The sequence below is a fragment of the Callospermophilus lateralis genome, chromosome 11, assembly GCF_048772815.1.
Source record: "Callospermophilus lateralis isolate mCalLat2 chromosome 11, mCalLat2.hap1, whole genome shotgun sequence".
Taxonomy (NCBI): domain Eukaryota; kingdom Metazoa; phylum Chordata; class Mammalia; order Rodentia; family Sciuridae; genus Callospermophilus; species Callospermophilus lateralis.
The window spans coordinates 44,116,364-44,134,782 of NC_135315.1; the positions used below are offsets into that span (position 1 = coordinate 44,116,364).

At 46.2% G+C, this 18,419-nt stretch overlaps 2 protein-coding genes across 7 annotated transcripts in view; one reads left to right on the forward strand and one right to left on the reverse strand.

Annotated features, from left to right (window-relative positions):
* The window catches only part of Nxn (nucleoredoxin), a 147,747-nt gene extending 138,407 nt beyond the window's left edge, over positions 1–9,340 (forward strand). For both annotated transcript variants that reach the window (XM_076870479.1, XM_076870480.1), the window contains 2 exons: positions 1,829–1,953; positions 5,515–9,340. In XM_076870479.1, the coding sequence (XP_076726594.1) occupies positions 1,829–1,953; positions 5,515–5,697 (308 nt within the window). In that variant the 3' untranslated portion in view covers positions 5,698–9,340. The remainder of the gene's footprint in view (positions 1–1,828; positions 1,954–5,514) is intronic.
* Positions 9,341–12,969: 3,629 nt separating this feature from the next.
* On the reverse strand, positions 12,970–18,399 carry Mrm3 (mitochondrial rRNA methyltransferase 3). Of its 5 annotated transcripts, none has more exons than XM_076870829.1 (4): positions 18,077–18,399; positions 17,652–17,821; positions 15,999–16,166; positions 12,970–13,705 (listed from the first exon to the last, which is right to left on the reverse strand). In XM_076870829.1, the coding sequence occupies exons 1-4, from the start codon at positions 18,388–18,390 to the stop codon at positions 13,173–13,175; spliced, it is 1,185 nt and encodes a 394-aa protein (XP_076726944.1). In that variant the 5' UTR covers positions 18,391–18,399; the 3' UTR covers positions 12,970–13,172. The 5 variants fall into 5 exon arrangements, with proteins under 5 accessions (XP_076726944.1, XP_076726943.1, XP_076726942.1 ...); XM_076870828.1 differs by having other exon boundaries at positions 17,577–17,821; XM_076870827.1 differs by having other exon boundaries at positions 17,550–17,821.
* Between the last annotated feature and the right edge of the window lie 20 nt (positions 18,400–18,419).

Here is an 18,419-nt window from a genome sequence, read left to right on the forward strand (position 1 = left end):
CCAGAATGGATCTCACTGGGGGTGGTGCCTGTCCCTGAAGCCTCTTTGCTGCCCCAGGCTGAGCCCAGGCCTTTGTCTCTCCCTACCAGCCTAGCTTTTGACCCCAATGATTTATTCATGGCTCTTCCCCTGTGGGAGGTGGTCTAGGATGGCTGCTGTGCTTTCCTCCCTAGCTGCTTGGGCTGCCAGCTGGGCAGAATAGGTCAGGCCAGGAGGATGCCCCTACTCCCACCCCCTAAGAAAGAGGCGGGGCTGTCTGCACTGCAGCTGCAGGAGGCTGGGCCCCCTTGAGCCTGGCCCACTCGCACCTGCTTCTGTGTTCCTCTGTGCTCTGAGGAACTGCTAACAGCCAGAGGCTGTTAGACCCAGCCCAGGGCAGTGTTCTTGGCTCTCTCTTTTCCCTGTAGCCAATTGCAACTCTCATTTGGGTGCTGTGCTCAGCCTGGGCAAGAGGCAGAGAAACATTCATGTGAGGTCTCTGCAGCCTTTTGGGATGACCCAGGTTGCTTTTGCAAACTAAGCAACTGCTGGCCAAGAGCCACCTTCCCCTCAGCCTAAGGACTTGTTGCTCCCCTCCAGATGAACTGCCGTATTAGGACATGGCTGAGATGTGCCATATCTGCTTCACCGAGGGTCAGTCCTTATCCTCCCGATTCTCTGAAGTCTGGTTTAGGGGCTCCCAGGAGGGAAGCCAATAAGCAGACCTGAAGGAATTCTTAAGCCAACTGACTTGTAGCCTGGGTCTGAGTTGTGGGGATGGTGCCCCCCTGGAGAGAGGTGGCCTTGGAAAAGGGCCTGCTGCAGGCATACACACAACATCTGTGGCCAGTTAGAAAACAATTCTGAACCCAGGAAGAATTAGGAACCTCAGGACCATCTGCAGCAATGTGGAAAGGGTCATAGAGAGGCAAAGCAAACTAAAGGGAGATCCAGAGTGTGTCCTGCTCTCTCTGCACACCACAAACTTATCATGTGGTGTAGGATGTATGAATGGAATCCCTCCACCACTGAAGCCTACTTTTATCACTTGGGGATGCTGTCTTTGCTCTTGGCTACAGGTTTCAGCAGCTTGAGCCCTGGGACCCTCTACATAGCCACTTCCAGTCTATGTTCTCCCATGTAGCCAGTCTTCCCCTTCCAGGAGAGTCTGGCTGTTCGCTGTGGAGGTGGCATCACAGAAGCTGTGGTACCCTCACCCCAGCACCATAAAACCCACTAAAGAAATCACAGTCCTCAACCTCAACTGTACCACCACTTCTGCCATTTTCACTGGGAAGCTGGAGGTCCCAGGTCATGGCTTCTGGTTCTATGATTGAGAAGAAAACTACCAGATACTTCAGGTCCTGGCTTAGAGGAAATCCAGCTTTTAAAGAATTCAGTGAAGGAGCTGGGGTTGTGGCTCAGCGGTAGAGCGCTCACCTTGTACACGAGAGACCTTGGGTTTGATCCTCAGCATCGCATACAAATAAATTAATAAAGGTATAAAAAAAAGAAGAAAAAAAGGCTTAAAAAAAAAGAATTCAGTGAAAAGCATTGTCTGGCTGGGGCATTGTGTCACTCAGTGAGGCTAGTTGTTCCTGGTGAGCCCTGCACGGTAGAGCTCTGTTCGAGCCTGCTTTGCTGCTAGTACGTGTGTGTGTGCATGCGTGTGTGCATGTGTGTGCATGTGTGCAGGCCCACTCATGCACACGGAAAGTTATATTTATGTCTAAGAGGAGGTTCTTTTCCATTCAGAGGCTGTTTAGATGGGTGTTTCTCCAGCTCCCCAGACCTTTGGGGGTCATAGGTGACAAGCCAGAGTTTGTTGTTTCTTTTTCCCCCATCACAGATTCTGAGGATGATGGAGAATCCGAGGCAGCCAAACAACTGATTCAGCCAATAGCTGAGAAGATCATCGCCAAATATAAAGCCAAAGAGGAGGAGGCACCACTTCTATTCTTTGTGGCTGGGGAGGTGAGTGTGAAGAGAGGATATGGCCCTGGCTCTCTTAGCTGGGGACTTTTAGGATGTGAGTAATAGTGGCCTCTAGGAAGTTTGAGGGGACCTCTGGGACCAAGCTGATTATGCCACAGACCAATGTGGAAGAAAAGACATGTCATTAGACATGGAAAACCATTTCCTATCCCTGCTGCTTCCTTTTCCCCTCCTTTTTGCAACAGTACCAAGCCCTCTCAGGGCCGCTGCCACACAGGCTGCTAGGGAGAACAGCCGCCAAAAACTTTCACGATCCACCCTCTCTCCGGTGGTGCTTGGTCAGAACCATGCCCTGGGTGCTTTATAAAGTGTGGACTGGTTTAGGTTCTCTGCACCTGCCTGCAAAATGAGCTTAGCTCTTTACTGGGATTCTGGTTTTGGCCGTAGTTGGGAGTACAGTTAGTTACCAGCCAGCCCAGGAAGAGGGTCAAGTTTGGAAACTGTTGTCATCCCCAATCCCTTTCAACCAAGGCCTGGCCCTTGAAGGCCCCCACAATTTGGACCAACAGGGAACTTTTCCCAGGGTTAGAAGGGAGCCCTGCAGAGGAGGAAAACTCCAACCCGCTAGCCGCTGTGTTCAGTAAGATGGACATGTGCGCGTGCGCGGTGCACAGGCGTCTATCCCACAGGATCCCCTTCTGCGCATGCTCACGGCATCCCACCCCGGTGCCCCCTGGAAAAAGTCATTGACACTTGGTTAGACTACCCCTGCCTCCTTCGTTCACCCATCTGTACCTCTAGTTGGTAGGAGCCCACAGGCTCATTTCACGCTGTTTGGATCCCAGGAGAGGCTGGAGAAGACAGGCAGAAGCCAGACACCCTGAGCCACCCATTCATCACTTCCTCAATAGCTGCCCCTGAGGGCCCTAGAGGGCCCCTCGCAGGCAGCTCAAGTTGCCCTGCCCAACCCTGGGATGGAAAGGAACAAAGAGGGTTCACAGGCCCTGGGGCTCACTAGCGCTGCACACAAAGCGACCAGCCAGCGAGGCTGCTCTGCATTTATTAAACTCTAACCCCACAGAATGGCTCTGAAGAAAAGATGGGTGCAGAACAGAAAGGGCTGAGCCCCTGTGGGGCGGGGCTTTAGAAACTGGCTGAAAAGGGGCCTTTCCGGAAACCCAGGCACTGGGCCAAGTGCTTCACCTGCTTGTTTCCTTTGTACCTCACCTCTCTGCCTGGGAACATAATCATTTTCCTGTCTCACAGAGGAAGAAAGTAAGGCTCCAGCCAGATGAAGGGCTGCCCTGAAACTGCTCCCTGGGCTCTCTCTGAGTAGGGCTGGGGTTGCTGGCCTTTGGTTTACCCTCACAGAAGCTCCATGTGTTAGAAACCTCTGTCAAATCCATTTTGTTAAATACATTTGACAGGGGCTAGGACCTGGGCTGGAAGTTCTTGCCAGGGTCACATAGGAAGTAGGTAGCTTGGGAGGGAACTGAAATGAGATTACCGTGACTCCAGGAGCAGTTCTCTTCCTCTTTCTGTCCATGTGTTCTGACAAATTGACTTGCTCATGCCCAGAGGAAGGAGGCTCCCTGGACCAGAAAACTGGACAGAGGCATCTGTGTCATCTGCTGCTTCTGTCCCCACCTGGCTGCATGGTCTTCCTGTGCATTTCACGGGGGCTTCTGGCCTTTTGGGCTTTCCAGGTTCCAGTTCTCTGTCCTTAGGCTCAGAAGCAAGGCAGCATGGAAGGAAGGGGGCCAGGCAGAGGAAGATGGAACATCCAGCATTGACTGAGCCCAGGACTCTGTCTCAATCATATCCCTGTGGCAGGCAAAAGTTATCCCCTCTGAAACCCTGGTGGACATTAAAATTCATCCATGTGGTTTGACTGGAGGGATCCAGGGAGGGCAAGCAGTGGAACGCTTGGCTTGTGCAGGCCTCCTAATGGGAATGAGACATAAATTATTTGTCCAGGTGTCTCCCTTTATTTATCATGAAGACTTTTTACTAACTCACATGAAGGGCCTGAATTGGGGGAAGAGTGCCTGAGAAATTGAATCACACAGCATTGCTGGGAAGTGCATGGTGTTTTAGGGGGCAGGAAAGATCATCTCCCTAATAGTCTACCTAAAGATTTGCCATGGATACATGAATTTTATTTTTGTCTTAGAAATCAGTGAGTCATGGACTGGGGTTGTGGCTCAGCGGTAGAGTGCTCGCCTAGCATGTGCAAAGCCCTGGGTTCGATCCTCAGCACCACATAAAAATAAATAAAATAAAGGTATTGCATCCAACTACAACTTAAAAATAAATATTAAAAAAAGAAATCAGTGAGTCTTAAATTTTATGCTTCCTGCTCACCTCCATCTGAAACCAAGAATAATCCAAGTCCCTTTTCTGCAAAATGTTTGTTTTAGTCAGTTTTTTTTGATACTTTAACTAAAATATCCGACAAGAAAAATTTTAGGATGTAAAGTTTTTTGTGGGGCTCATGGTTTCAGAGGTTTCAATCCATAAAGAGCAGGCTCCATTCCATGGGGCTTAAGGTGAGGCAGAACATCATGGTGGAAGAGTGTGGCAGAGGGAAGTGGTTCACATGGTGATCAACAAGCATAGAGAGACTCCACTTGCCAGATACAATATATACACCCCATAGTCATGCCCCCAATGCCCACCTCCTCCAGCCGCACCCTACCCACCTTCAGTTACCACCCAGTTAATCCCATCAGGGAATCAATTCAATAATTGGGTTAAGGCTCTCATGACCCAATAATTTCTCCTCTAAACCTTCTTGTGTTATCTCATACATGAGCTTTTGGGGGACACCTCATATCCAAACCATAACAGTGTCTGTCTTTTTAATTGGGTTTAGAATATTGTGCATTTTGTAGGGAAATGACTTTAGGATGGGTATGTAAAATCCATTGACTGTGTCATGAAAGGTAACCTTAAATGGTTGCTCCCTGACAAAACCTTTTTCTTGTCTTTGGATTTGTGTTTGCCTTTATATTTGAATCAGGCAGTATCTGATATGAGGGAAGTTCACCCGCACAGCTGCTGGGAATGCACAAGAAAGTGTCCATGTCCTTCTCAAACAAATACAGTGAAGCAGTGTAACCTTGGTGCTTGCACAGCTATGTTTAGAGTTCGCCAGCTATGTGCCTCCTGCCTTCTTTGAAACCATGGGGTGGGGGGTAGTGAGTTGTTTTTTGTTTAAAAACTTTCCAGAATTGAAGTTCAGATGGCCTCAGATAAGTCACAGTAGAGTTAGCAAGTAATTGAGAGTTGCTTGCAAAAATAAGCAATCAAAAGACATCACATTTTTAAAAAGCAGAAGATATAACCAGAGTTGCTTTCATGCTAATAAAGATGATTTACTTGGTGGTTTGGGGGATCTGAGGGAATTTTTTGAAGTGGTCTCCCCACAACAGGGCACGGTCTCCTGCTGCCTGTGCTAAGAACCCATCTCTCCTTGAGGGGAGCCTGCTCTTCAGGATGATGGAATTGTCCCATTCCATGCAGTCTGGGGAGACAGGGCCCAGGGGACTTCTTCTTTTTAAAACTTACTGGTTTTCTCTCCCCTCTGGTGACTTCCAGGATGACATGACTGACTCCCTGCGAGATTACACCAACCTGCCTGAAGCTGCCCCTTTGCTCACCATTCTGGACATGTCAGCCCGGGCCAAGTATGTGATGGACGTGGAGGAGATCACCCCTGCCATTGTGGAGGCCTTTGTGAATGACTTCCTAGCAGAAAAGCTCAAGCCAGAGCCCATCTAGTGGGGCTCCAGCCTCTTGAGACCTTATTTAAGACTCATTCTCCTCCTCCTCCCCTTCTTCCCCTCTGCCCTTGGACTTTTCCAGCAGGTCCTAAATCACACAACCCAAATTTCCAACCTCTCTGTGGTGCCTTGTTTCTGCATTAACTCCTCACTAGCACCTAAGGGTGCATATCCTCACAGCAGCAGCAGAATCTGCCATATTTGGAGATTCTGCCTGGCATTCACAGGGATGGCATAACCGGACCAGAACTGGGACTGCAGCACTCTCTCCAGGTCACTAGCTCTTGGTGAAGGATTGTTCACCATATTCTGCACAATAAGCATGCAGAGACATCGAATTAGGGTTCTGGCTCTGGAGTCAGCACGCACACAAAACAGCCAGAAGGGAGCTGCTCCACACGCACATGCACATGCTGGTGGAGTGGAGAAAGGGCGTGGCCTCAGCAGACATCAGCTCAGAGCTGTTGGGGAGAGCATCCTTTTATAGGGGACGTAGATATAGTCTTTCTTGGTCTGAGGGAGAAATAGCAGCTTATCAATGGGTTCTTGGGCAGGGGACTCCCAAATCTAAAATGAAGTGTGTGGGGTTTTTTGGTGAGAAAACAAGTAGCTAAGGTAATGATTCATATAATTGCTTACTTTTATTGAGCTCCTACCATATGATTAGAGTTTTGGATTCCTTCCTTTTATCTCTTTCTTCCTTGGTCTTGACCTTCTCCAGGTTTTTGCCTGCTCATACGGACAGCTTCTACTCTCTCGGAATTTTGTTCTTGAATTCTTCTCCTTGTTATCTTTCCAAGAAACTTGGCCCTGAGTTCTTAGAGGAGCCGTGCTCAGCTGCACAGATCTCTGGCCCAGCTCTGTGCCTGAGGCCACTGGACTTTTGCTGAGGCATCTGCATCCCTTTCAGTTTCCCCTGTCACTCCCTTTTCTTTTCAAAGCAGAACTGAAAAGCAAGAATTTACTAGAAATCTAGCTTGTCCTTAAGAACCTTCAGAAGAAGCTGTGTTCTCAGGCAAGAGGGAGGACAGAGGGCATGTCAACTACAAGTAGGCTGTGGGTACCCTTTGCTAGGCCTAGGTAACTTGCCCTTTTGTTTGAGTGGAACTGACCACAAAAGGGGAAACATCTGGGGTGAGAGACTTAGGCCCAGGGATTCACAGGGGTTTAGCCTATCTCTGTCAGGTGTCAGCCTTTAAACAATCCAAGGCCTTACCCTTGACTCAACTCTGCCATCTGCCAACCAAAACAATTTATTTGGAAAACCCCACAACCCACCCACATAAGCTGTTGACAGTGTTCCTTGCTAAATTGGATTGTTTATTTGTAGTTCAGAGGTACAAAATTAGTTGGTAATTAGACTATTTGATGTTGCCAGCCTGAAACGCAATCACTTAGTAAGAAATAAAGCAGGCATCTCTGGACATTACCATCTAGTGGCCTTCCCTGTTCTTAATAACAAAAATATTTTTCTCTTGAGTGCTCTATTAGAGGGTGGGCAGTGGAGGGAAAGGCATAGAGAACCTGTAGTAGCCATGTTCCAGAATTTTCTAGAATCCCAAGAGCTCAGTGGTAGAGCACTTGACTAGCACGTGCAAGAAGGCCCTTGGGTTTGATCCCCGGTACTGAGGGGGATAAAAAGAAAGAGAAAAAAATCCCAAGAAGATGGCCATCTGTCAAATCATCTTGGTTTCCAGAAGCCAGGAAGCTGATTTTGATTAGAGGGCCAGAGACAGATGCCTCCAGGAGCTCTGGTCACCATCCCTTTGGCTTGGTACTTGCTCCAAGGTGAATCCCTAGATTATAGACATTGTTATGGACACTCCCCACTCTTTCCCTCTTGAGATTGCTGGTTGGGAAAACACAAGGGCTCCTGCAGGGGTCTCCCTGTGAAGGATAGGGTAAGAGTTGGGGCTGCCCAAGTCTAGCTCTGTCCTAAGGCTAGAGGCTTCTCTAGAAATTCTACCATTGTCCCTTAGAGGGTGAGGCAGATGAGGGTACAAGATTAGGCCCCTCCCTTGGAAGATGTATAGAATTTGTGTCCCTGCTCTAGGTCATGACTGCTGTGGAAGAAAGGAGGCCCTCTTTGCAGCTGCTTTTTTTGTGAGGACAGAAGGAACAGACTCCAGTGAGGAGTTGCTGTCATTGCAACAGAAAAATTGGTCATCTGTGTTACTTTAGTGGCCTGTACTGGGCTGACTTTTCTGAAGTACTAACTACTAATGTCAGCCAGATCGCTGTCACCAGAATTCCCCTTTTAGAGCAGATGTGTAGTTTAGTTAAGCTCAGTGGGAAGGTTTATTAAAAAGGTTTAGGTCTATACCATGGCTACATTGGAGGAAAATGTTAGGGAAGACTCACTTCACCGTGCCAATGAAAAATTCCCTTCTCCATGGTGCAGGAGATCCTAAAGGTCATTGATGCAGACAAATGGCAGCGGGATAATTCCCACCAAGCAGCTCCATGATACCTTATAAGTTTCATTGCTAATTGGAAGCAGGTTAAAAACCCCAGCTGTGACATATTCAAGGAGAACCATGTCCTGCCGGTTGAGACAGGAAGGTGGCTGTAGAAATGCCACCCTGGAGTTCCCAGATTTGTATTCACAACAATGACCTCCAGCTGCCATTCTCACAATAGAGATGAGATTTTTTTTTTTTTTTAACTGTCTTCTCACATTAAAGATCTGTTTAAGGAAATGGGGTGTATTGGGATTGGTATGTACACTGGGCAGAGGAAACCAGCTTCCTTTTCAGGAGTCAGGTGGTATTGTGCTATTAACCCCCCCACACCCCCAACACACACACACACACATGTGTCCTTGAAATCAATGGCTAGCATTTATCCCGGCTTCGGGAGCCAGTGCTATTTTCTTGGCATCGGACAAGCTTCAAGTGGTAATTTCCAGCCAGACTTTGTTTTTCTCTATTGCCTAATTAAAGACACTAAAAAGCTGTTTCCCACTCCTCCTGCCCTTCTGCAGGGCAGCAAACTGAATTCAGCAATGAGACAGCAGGATGTGGCCTGGGGACAGGCCGGCCGTACTATGTGGTGTTGTACTATTTAGCTAGAAAGAAAACCATGGACATGTGAGGTCACGTGCAGAAATGCTGCACACATGAAATTATAGCATTGGGAGGGACCTCAGTGAGCCTGTGGTCCTGCCCTACCCAGTTACTAGGGAGGGACACACATTCTGTACACAATGCCATTTCTCTGGCCAGCCTGGGCAGGCCCGTGCTTGCAGGATAGTTCGAGAGTGCAACTATTTTATAGATCTTGGGGTAGCGATGCTCACAGGCTACAGAGATTCAGGAGTGCCCCCAGAAGTTCCTCCCAAGACTGCCTTGGGAACTAGGGACTGACCTGGGGACCCTAAGCCCAGGCAGACTTTCAAGGCTGCCCCAAAACAGTTGTGCTGAAGTAATCACCTCGCCAACATCCCTCTTCCCAATGCCAACAGGGAAAAGAGAGTGACAAGAATGTGTCCTTTCCTTCCAGTAGGTTGCTGAAGGGAAAATTTAGGGAGGGTGGGGAGGAAATAGCTGTGGACGGGAGCATTGTTATTAGTGTCACTGGCCTCAGTATGTGTGATGTGAGCTTGTGTTTCCAGAAAACAAAAGGCTATATGTAAAATTTTATATTGAGTTCTGCTTTATGACGGGGTTTATTCTACTGGTGGATATATGACAAAGAATTTCTAGGTACCTTATATGCAAAAGGATGAAGTAAATATGCCCCATTTTTCAAGGCTTATGTGTGGCTCACCCCATTAGTATTTTAGAATACTTCCTAAACCAGGAAATGTGTTAGTAGGGGTGGGTGGAACTCATTTTAAAGGACATTTGGATTTCCATTAAAATAATGTGCCGACTCTTGAAAGCCTCCATCTCTATAGGCCAATGTACTGCCCAAGCCAGGCAGAGTAGCCTCAGGTCTAGATTCTTGGGTGCTCATGCTTTATACAAATAGGTCACCCACATGAACTGGAATGGGAAAACCATAAGAGACATGGTCTGAGGAGCCAAGTTTTCCCCAAATTGATCTTTGGACATCAGAGGACCTGAGAGTCCCCAGTCTACCAAGAGCCTCTCTGCAGGCTCGCAGTCAGCACATGCTTCCTTCATTCCAGGGATACAAGGGAGGCTGAGGTTGGACCCTGCAGCAGTCATTTTCCCACCTCTTCCTCAATCTGTGTTCCCTTGCATTTTGAGAAAGCAGCACCTTTGGCATCAGTTGAGAATTCATCTGAGAAAAGGAGCTCTTCTTACACAACTAGGGATTTTTGAGAGTAGGAAGAGCAGAACTGATTCCAATCATAACACATTGGGAGTCTCCATTATACTTGGCCATTGAGCATCAACAATGCTTCCTGAGACTCCCAGGAAGGACTTGGCTTGCAGCTGCCATCTCAGCTGCTCAGATGTGACATGGTTCCTTAGTTAAAGAGACTTAGTTCATCCATTAATTTTGCTTCTCGTTTATTTGTGCAATCTCATGGGGGAAATCGAAGGAATAAGATCTCAGAATTTAAGTGACAATGAGTGCTTCCTTGAGAAAACAAAAGTGAGCTCAAGTGAAGTCTGCTCCTGAGGGAGTGGCAGGGACCAAGAGGGGAGCCCCAAGCTCTGCAGTACAGCTGGTGGTTTTCAGCACTATCCAGAGAACCTTGGATGGGTGCTGTTTCTGGGGTCTTTGAATGGAGGAATTACAAAAGTGGATCTAAATGCAGCTCAGCTTGGATGGCAGTGACATCTGGAGTTGATGTGAACCCTGGGGCAAGTGTCAGAAGTTCCATACTATTCATTAATGAACAGTATCCTAACCAGAAGCCAGCAGCCAGGGTGGGGCAGGGGAGAATGGTTTCTGCACTCCCTGCTGTGTAGCACTAACTGAAGGGCCAAGCACACTCCCACAGTAAGACTTGGGCCCACTGAGACATTGGCCTCTGCACAGAGCTGCTCTCTCAAAAGCTGTTACAGCGAAAAGCTGTAGCAGTTTTTTTAGTTCCCATTTCTGTCCACTTAAGAGTTTTTGGTCGTGTCCTCCTGAATTTCAGATTGTTGCTTCTACTAAGATTACATGAGCCAGTCTGGATGGGTCTTTGACAACTGTGAGCTTGCAATTACTCTTTGGTAGAGGGAAACTTGACTCTATCCTTCTCCTTTTAAGCAACTTAAATCTGAGAAAGATCATGACCCCTCCCTCTGGCTTTAGGGGTGGTTCTGAAGTGCAGCCCGCCACCTCGTGGCAGAAACCACTGCTGCAGCTGTGCCTCGGGACAAAGCCAAGGAGTCTGGCCAGCATCCCACAAGGTTTACCTTTCAGCCAGTGTTTTTCTTGTCATGTATTGCTCAATTTATTCCTATTCACTGCAAAGATGGTGACCGAACAAACATTGGCCTCAAATTCGAAAATTCATGAAAGTTGTTTTCCAGTATCACTCAGCAGATAAGAACTTAACCACCATTTGCTCTCCTGCAGTCATTTAAGAGAAAGGACAGCGTGCCTTCCACCCCTCCCCTTCTCACCAGCAGCCAGTGTGGTTATACCTATAAATGTACAAAAAGAACTCACAGACATTGTGGAGAAGCCACCTACTATCACGTCAAAGGCATACCAACTCCTTTTCCCCCTCTTACAGTCAGGATGAAAACTGGGCTACAGAGTTATTTGCCAATGTTTTGCATTGCTGTTTTTTTCAAGGATGTAGTTTGTTCTTTCATTGATTTTAATTTTGAACAAAACCCAGCAAGAACACCATCTACGGACACAAATTACAAGAAATTGGCTTCAGGTGGGAAAGACACAAGTGTATGACTTCTTTTTCTCTAGCACTTTTCAAAGATGTTGATGAGGAAGACACAGCCAATCAAACTGCAAACACCCCTCTCCCAACATACCAAAGCAATATCACCTGCCAAGTGAAAGTTGATTTCCAATATCACTCAGCACATACCCACACCCACATTTAGTTCTCCTAGGAGGAAGTTTTTACTAGGGAGCTGGAAAAGCAGAAAGGGAAGGAAAGGGGGTCCATGGTATCTCTTGAGCATGCTGGCAACCCACTCCACCTCTCTGGAATGAGCAGCTAAGGAGTCCAAATCATTACAGGAACCACTGTACCAAAGGGTATATATAGTTCAACTACACTCCTACTGTTGTCCTCAACTCCAACCCTATATTTATAGTTGTAAAAGTGGTGTCTGGATTGAGTCCTAACACGAGTCCACAGGCAGTCATTATATATGGTGATTACCATCTGCATCTGCCCTCACCTCCCTGGCTGTATCCTGGATGGCACCTGGTAAGTAAGGATGTAACTTGTCCTGGTCCCCTGGGGGTTTAAGACAATTGCAGGAGGTCCTGCAGCAGAGCCGTGGTTCCCAGGGCTCCAAGCTCTCAGAACCTCACCCACCCATCCTTCCTGTGTTCACACAGCACCCAGACCTGCTGGCACGTTCCTGAACAGTTCTGTCATTCTGTGTAGGGGGAAGGGTGTACCTTAGTACATTATTACATTTAAACAACTTTACATAAAATAGGATTAACAACAGGAAAGTAGTAAAAAGGGTGACGCTTTCCCCATTGCTGCAGGGTTAAGCTGCAGATTTTGTCAATTTCTTCCTGTTCTGCAGAGTCCTCAAAAAACATTTGCAAAGATGCTAAGAAGATGATACCACCTGATGAATCAAGCTGTTTCTAAAGATTGGCATAAAGTGGGTGGGATATACATAACAGTGGCTGTTGAAGTGAGGTTTACACAGACCCCAGAGGTGGACATATCCAAGCTTCAAGAACAGCTAGCTATTGCTCCATGACTCACAGCCATTAGCTTCTTGCGTTCTTCCTCTCTTAGCAATGCCCTCCTCAGCAGGCCAAAAATGAAGACACTGAGACCCACTGACCATACTTAAATGAAACTTTTTAATGTCATCGTCATCTGCTGGTTCTAGGTTTATTTTCCACTGACCAATTATCAGGTAGAGGTGGCTTAACATAACCAATACTTGATGACTGTAAAATATCAATCAGTCTTTGGGAACTTTCTGGGCAAAAAAAAAAAAAATGCTTCTTAGTGGTCTCCTGCCCCCCACCCCCATGCTGGAGATGGAACCCAGGGTTTCATACGTGTCAGGGAAGCACTACCACTGAGCTACACCCCAGCCACAGTACACAATTAAATTATGTATATCCAGAGCCACTTAATTAATTACCAAACACACACACACACCCTCAAAGTTCGTAGAGAGACGGGAGATCTCAGGAAGAATTTTGACCTTTTTATTTATGAGGAAAAGCAGAAACTTGTAGAAATTCCTATTTTTCCAACGCTGTATGATGGCAGCAATGCCTACCTCTTGCCTCCTGAATATGGCCAGGAAGCCAGTTACCAACTCTGCCAGCCTCCGTCCAGTATGCTTGGGTTGCAGGAGCTGGAGGCATCCTCAAACACAACTTTGGCCCCCTTTTTCAGTGGTAGCTCCTGTCCCTGTTCAAGTGTTCCACCCTTAACCTTAGCTGTCTTTTTCCTTCAAAAAGCAGGATGCTTGCAGCCATGGCCGAGTTCAGGCTGTCCACACCAGGCACAACAGGGATCAGCAGCCTCTTGCCCCCAGTGCTCTCAGCCAACTGCAGGGACTCCAGACTCACACCATGGGTCTCCCCACCTATCACCACAGCTGCTGGTGCCTCTGTCCAGTCCAAGTCGTAACTCTGAACCTCAATTTCAGGGAGCCAGTCTTTACTGTCTCCAGTTTCTATATCCTCTTCCTGGAACTTGTGAAATTTCAGAAATCGTCGATCACTCACCCAGCCATGATCACTGGCTTTAGTAGACATCTGGGCCTGAGCATAGAGGCCACAGTTATCTGCTACATGGACCCGGGTGTCAGGGGGCAAGCAGTTGGGTACTGTTTCCCATTCCAGATTGTTGATAATAGGCACCTGAAAATGTGCCCCCATGCCTGCCCGTAGCACTTTGGGTTCCCAGGCATCCACACAGCCTAGAAAACAAAAAAGAAGATTTAATCAGATTTCATAAGTCTCAGAGTGGGAGCTCTGGAGTAAATCAGATTAATTCTGGACCAGAAAATAAAGCAAAAGTGTTTCCCAGTGGAGCCTTCTTGGTAGTTGGTACCTTCCAGAGCCTTCCCAGTGATGGCAGTGTCCAGCAAAGGGACTGCAAGATTAATCCCTGCTAGTGCTGAAGAGGGATTCTATGCATCCCTTTGACATTGTTCATACATACAGGCACTGACCAGGGGATGCAAAGGGAATTAAAACACCCAATATCCAGGAACTCAGGGTACAGTGGTTGGTGGTGCTGGGACAATATCTAATCAGGTAATTAGAATATTAATGACAATGTAAAAGAAGCATAAACAGGATAAGAGAAAACCCTGATATAAAGCAGGCTTTCAGGAAAAACACCAAATGTCTAAGAGACTATGACATTGAGCTGGGTCTTGAAGGATAAGAGGATGTTGTAAAAGAAAGGCCCAGGTAGAGAACAAAGTCAGAGAAGGGGAGAATGTCTAAGAACTGGAGTTGATGGTGGGGGTGGAGGGTGGGAGAAGAGAGAGGAGGCAGGCAGTGGCCAGTGTACAGAAGGCCAAGGATGTGAAGCTGAAGAGTTTGGATTTTTTTCAGAAGACAGTATGAGGTACTGAAGGATTTTCAGCAAAACAGTGACAGAACCTGATTTATGGTTCAGACAGACTCATTTGACTTCAATGTTCAATTTGGATTGGAACAGATTTCCCACGCTAGAGATGAGGAAATTAGGTAGGAGGTCGGTGCAGCAATTCAGGGGGAAATGAACCTGAACCCAGGTGGCAGTTCTGTCACTCACGTACACCTCTCTGTCATACTATGATAAGGTTAGCAAACCTACTCTTCTACATATAGTCAAGTGCTAGGCCCAACCACTCCCATGCACAGCAGATACTTGATCTTTCCCAGTGTCTACTCACCACAGGCAAGGGGGAAGAGATGGCACAACCAGGGCACCTCCTCATGACTGTATCACACATATTGCTACCCTAACTTCTTAGCACAAGTCTCCTCTTGAGAAGTTATTTTAAAAGTCAATTTTTCAGATTTAGGACAGATTAACTAGGCAGACAGCATTTTAAAAGGACTATAAAAGAAACTGAGAACATGAGAGTACCCACACATACCCCCACCTATGGGCTTTCCCATGCATGGCAGGGACCAGAGATGGGAGCTGGGCTACAGGCGAAGAGGTGAGGGAAAGGGTCTAGAGGATGGGCTTACACCTGTGAGGAGCTATCTAGTCTGACCCCCTCACCTAGCGGGGAGTAAGGAAAAGATGAGACTTTCCCCCTTCTCCTCATGTCCTTGACACTGGGCACCATACCAAGTATTCCCTACTCTTTCTTTCCCTACCTCTTTCAGACCAGCCACCACTATCGATATGAAAAACCACACTGCTTGGATTATATAAACACATTTCCAAAACCACCTCTCCTTCACAGTGCTCAACAATGGAGTAGGTGGCTACTCATAAAGGAATCACAGCACCTAGCTCTCACACCAGCAGAGAAATGTACTCCAACAGGGTGTGACTGGGAAGAATTGGAACAAGCAATTTAGGCAAGTCTCAGCAATGGCTGCCACTATTAGTGTATTTAACGGTAGCTTGAGTGTTTCTGATGAATGATGCTTTCCCTCTCCTCGGCTCCCAAGGTGGAACAGGTCTTTTGGGCACATCCCATGAGTTTGGTAGGTCTGTTTAGAACCAAACCTATTAATCCCCATTTCTGATTAAAAGAGATAGGAATGTAATAAGGTTAATTAGCATGTGGATGGACTGTGTGACCCACCTGAGGCTACAGGAAATGTATTACAAAGGCATAATCACACCATTGACACATTCTTTTCACAGAATTCAAAATTTAATTTAACTTATACCCACTCAAAATCAATAAATATAAGACCTGAAACCAAGTGTTAAAATTTTTTGCCCTGATTAAAATTTTTTTCTTTAATAACCTAACAGGTTTCAAATAACTTTAAAAGAAAATCAACGTTTACTGACTTATTTATCCTGCCAGGCATGGAGCGAAGTACTTTATTTGTATCATCTCAAGAACTCCTCAGAACAACCCTATGAGTAAGATTCTGTTACTATTCTCACTTCAGAGATGAGGGAACTGACACTTAGCATATTGTTCATGGACATACATCTAGTAAGGTGCAGATCCAAGATTCAGACCTATGCATGTCTGCCCAGAGTCCCAACCAAGCAAGCCACCTAGTAACAGGTGCTCTTACCTTTAGTTAGTAATACTTTGCTGCAGCCTGCCCCAGCAGCAGATCTCAGAATTGTCCCCAGGTTCCCAGGGTCACGGAGATTGTCACAAATCAAAAATAAGGGCAGGGAATGCTGAAGCTGAGTCTCTGGATATGTCATTTTGACATGGTCAGGTTTGGCAAAAATCCCTGAGGAAACAACAAGGACGTTCACTTATTTGATGTGGGAAATAATTTGATTTTCTATTTACTTATTCTTTGTCTTTAAAAAGACATAGGAAATATGTGAATACATTCTGACTAAAAAAATTCCAACAACATAAAATTCTACCAGTGCTGATCCCCTGCCTGCCCTATCTATTTTCAATCTTGTAGTGTATGCTTTCAAAACATTTATGCATCTACCTAAATACAGGCACATCTGTCCATATATAGGTGCTTTTAATCAACATATAAAAACTCTCAATGTATTATACTGCAATTAACTTATTTCACTCAATAACATGTCTTAAAGAAATTACCATATATATTTAAAGCTACCTTATTCTTGTCTTGCATGTTATTTTTTTATTTTTTACTTTATTTTTTTTTTTTTGGTACCAGGGATTGAAATCAGGGGCACTCGACCACTGAGCCACATCCCCAGCCCTATTTTGTATTTTATTTAGAGACAGGGTCTCACTGAGCTGCTTAGCCCCTAACCATTGCTGAGACTGGCTTTGAACTCACAATCCTTGTGCCTCGGCCTCCCGCTGGGATTATAGGCATGTGCCATCACGCCTGGCTTGCATGTTATTTTGTAATAAGGATATACAACAGCTCATTTAGTTCTTCCACTGACAGTTGAATTATTTCAAATTTTCCTTATTTACAAACAATGCTATAATGAATGTCCCTGTATGACTCCATGTGTATGTGTCTGAAAATAAACACCCATAAGTGAAAAGGACAATTGATATAAATACACTCTTACTGTTAACAAGTGATACCAAACTGTCCTCCCCACAGCCTATTCTAGTTTATTCACATTTGAAGCACATAAAACACCTGTTTATACCTGGAAAAACAAAAATCCTAGGAGGGTGCAATGGTGCAACACCTGTTATCCCAGCTACTGAAGAGATTAAGGCAGGAAGATCACAAATTCAAGACCAACCTTGGTAACCTCTGCACCTTAACAAGGGAGACCCTGTCTCAAAATAAAAAAAATAAAAAGGGCTTCAGATGAAGCTCAGTGGTAAAGTTCCTCTGGGCTCAATTCCCAGTCCCCAAAACAATCAAAACTTCTAAGCTCTTTATATATAAACTAATATCAAATAAAGATTCAATTTTCTTTGTAAGCATGCTCCCAAAGGACTGTACAGTTTTTAAAATATCATAAGCATCTTGCTATATATAATTGTTCCAATAAATGAGTTACTTCCCTGAAAAATAATACAATGAAAAATTTAGAATTCTTTGCAAAGGCATCACAGGTACAAAGCCTCCAAGAAGAGATTAGATAGTAACATTTTAAATTTGATTTAAATAAAATCTGCTGCCCTAAGACAAGTATGAACAAGAAATTCACACCTAGTGATACATTGTGTAACCACTGACCAATTATTCCTTGTGGTGCTACTAGGTCAGACCAATCCTTGATATCCTCAAATTTCACCTTAATGAGGCTTACACCTTTCAACTTATCAACTGGCAACTCCTTTATGTATTCCAGGCGGCTAAAGAAGAAAACTTTTGGCACAGCTCCAGCCTTCAGAGCGTCTGCAATCAGCCTGCGACCTTCCAGTAGTATCTTCCCTTGTTTGTCCCGAAACGGCCTGGACTTAACTATTGTCATTACACTGCTGTAAGTAGAAAACAAAAAGATGGCTGATGAACAACATTCCTATACTGAGACACACCTAATTTCTAACAGACATAAAGCGCTTCGCAGAGGCAAAAACGAATTCCAAAGGAGACACTTGTTTTGCATAATGCAAAAATACAAATAAAACCAAAGGGTTGTTCTGGAAGAACTCCTCCGGGACGAGGAGGTTAAGATTCCACTGTGCAGCAAAAAGAAACACCGGAGTTGACGACAAGTGTCAGAAACACATCACCTCAGCCTCCTGTCCCCAGGAAAAGCTTTATCGTAGCGAAGTCCTGCCTCTTCCCAGGTACTCGGCATATGGGATGGGGACCTCTGAAGCGGCGGTGTCGGTCGCTGCCCCTGGGCATGCGCCTCAGACGCCGCCTCGCGGGGCTGCTTCCGAGGGGAGCGCTTCCGCTCCACCACCTCTCCGGATGGAAACACCACTTTCAAAGGGCTCCGCCGCAGTGCCCGGACCCAGCGCCGCGCGTTGAGATCCCAAGTCTGGGCCACTGGCAGCCACGGACGCACAGAAGAACACACGTTCTTCACCAGCAGCGCCATCTTTCCCGTGCCGCGGGTCACGTCAGGAA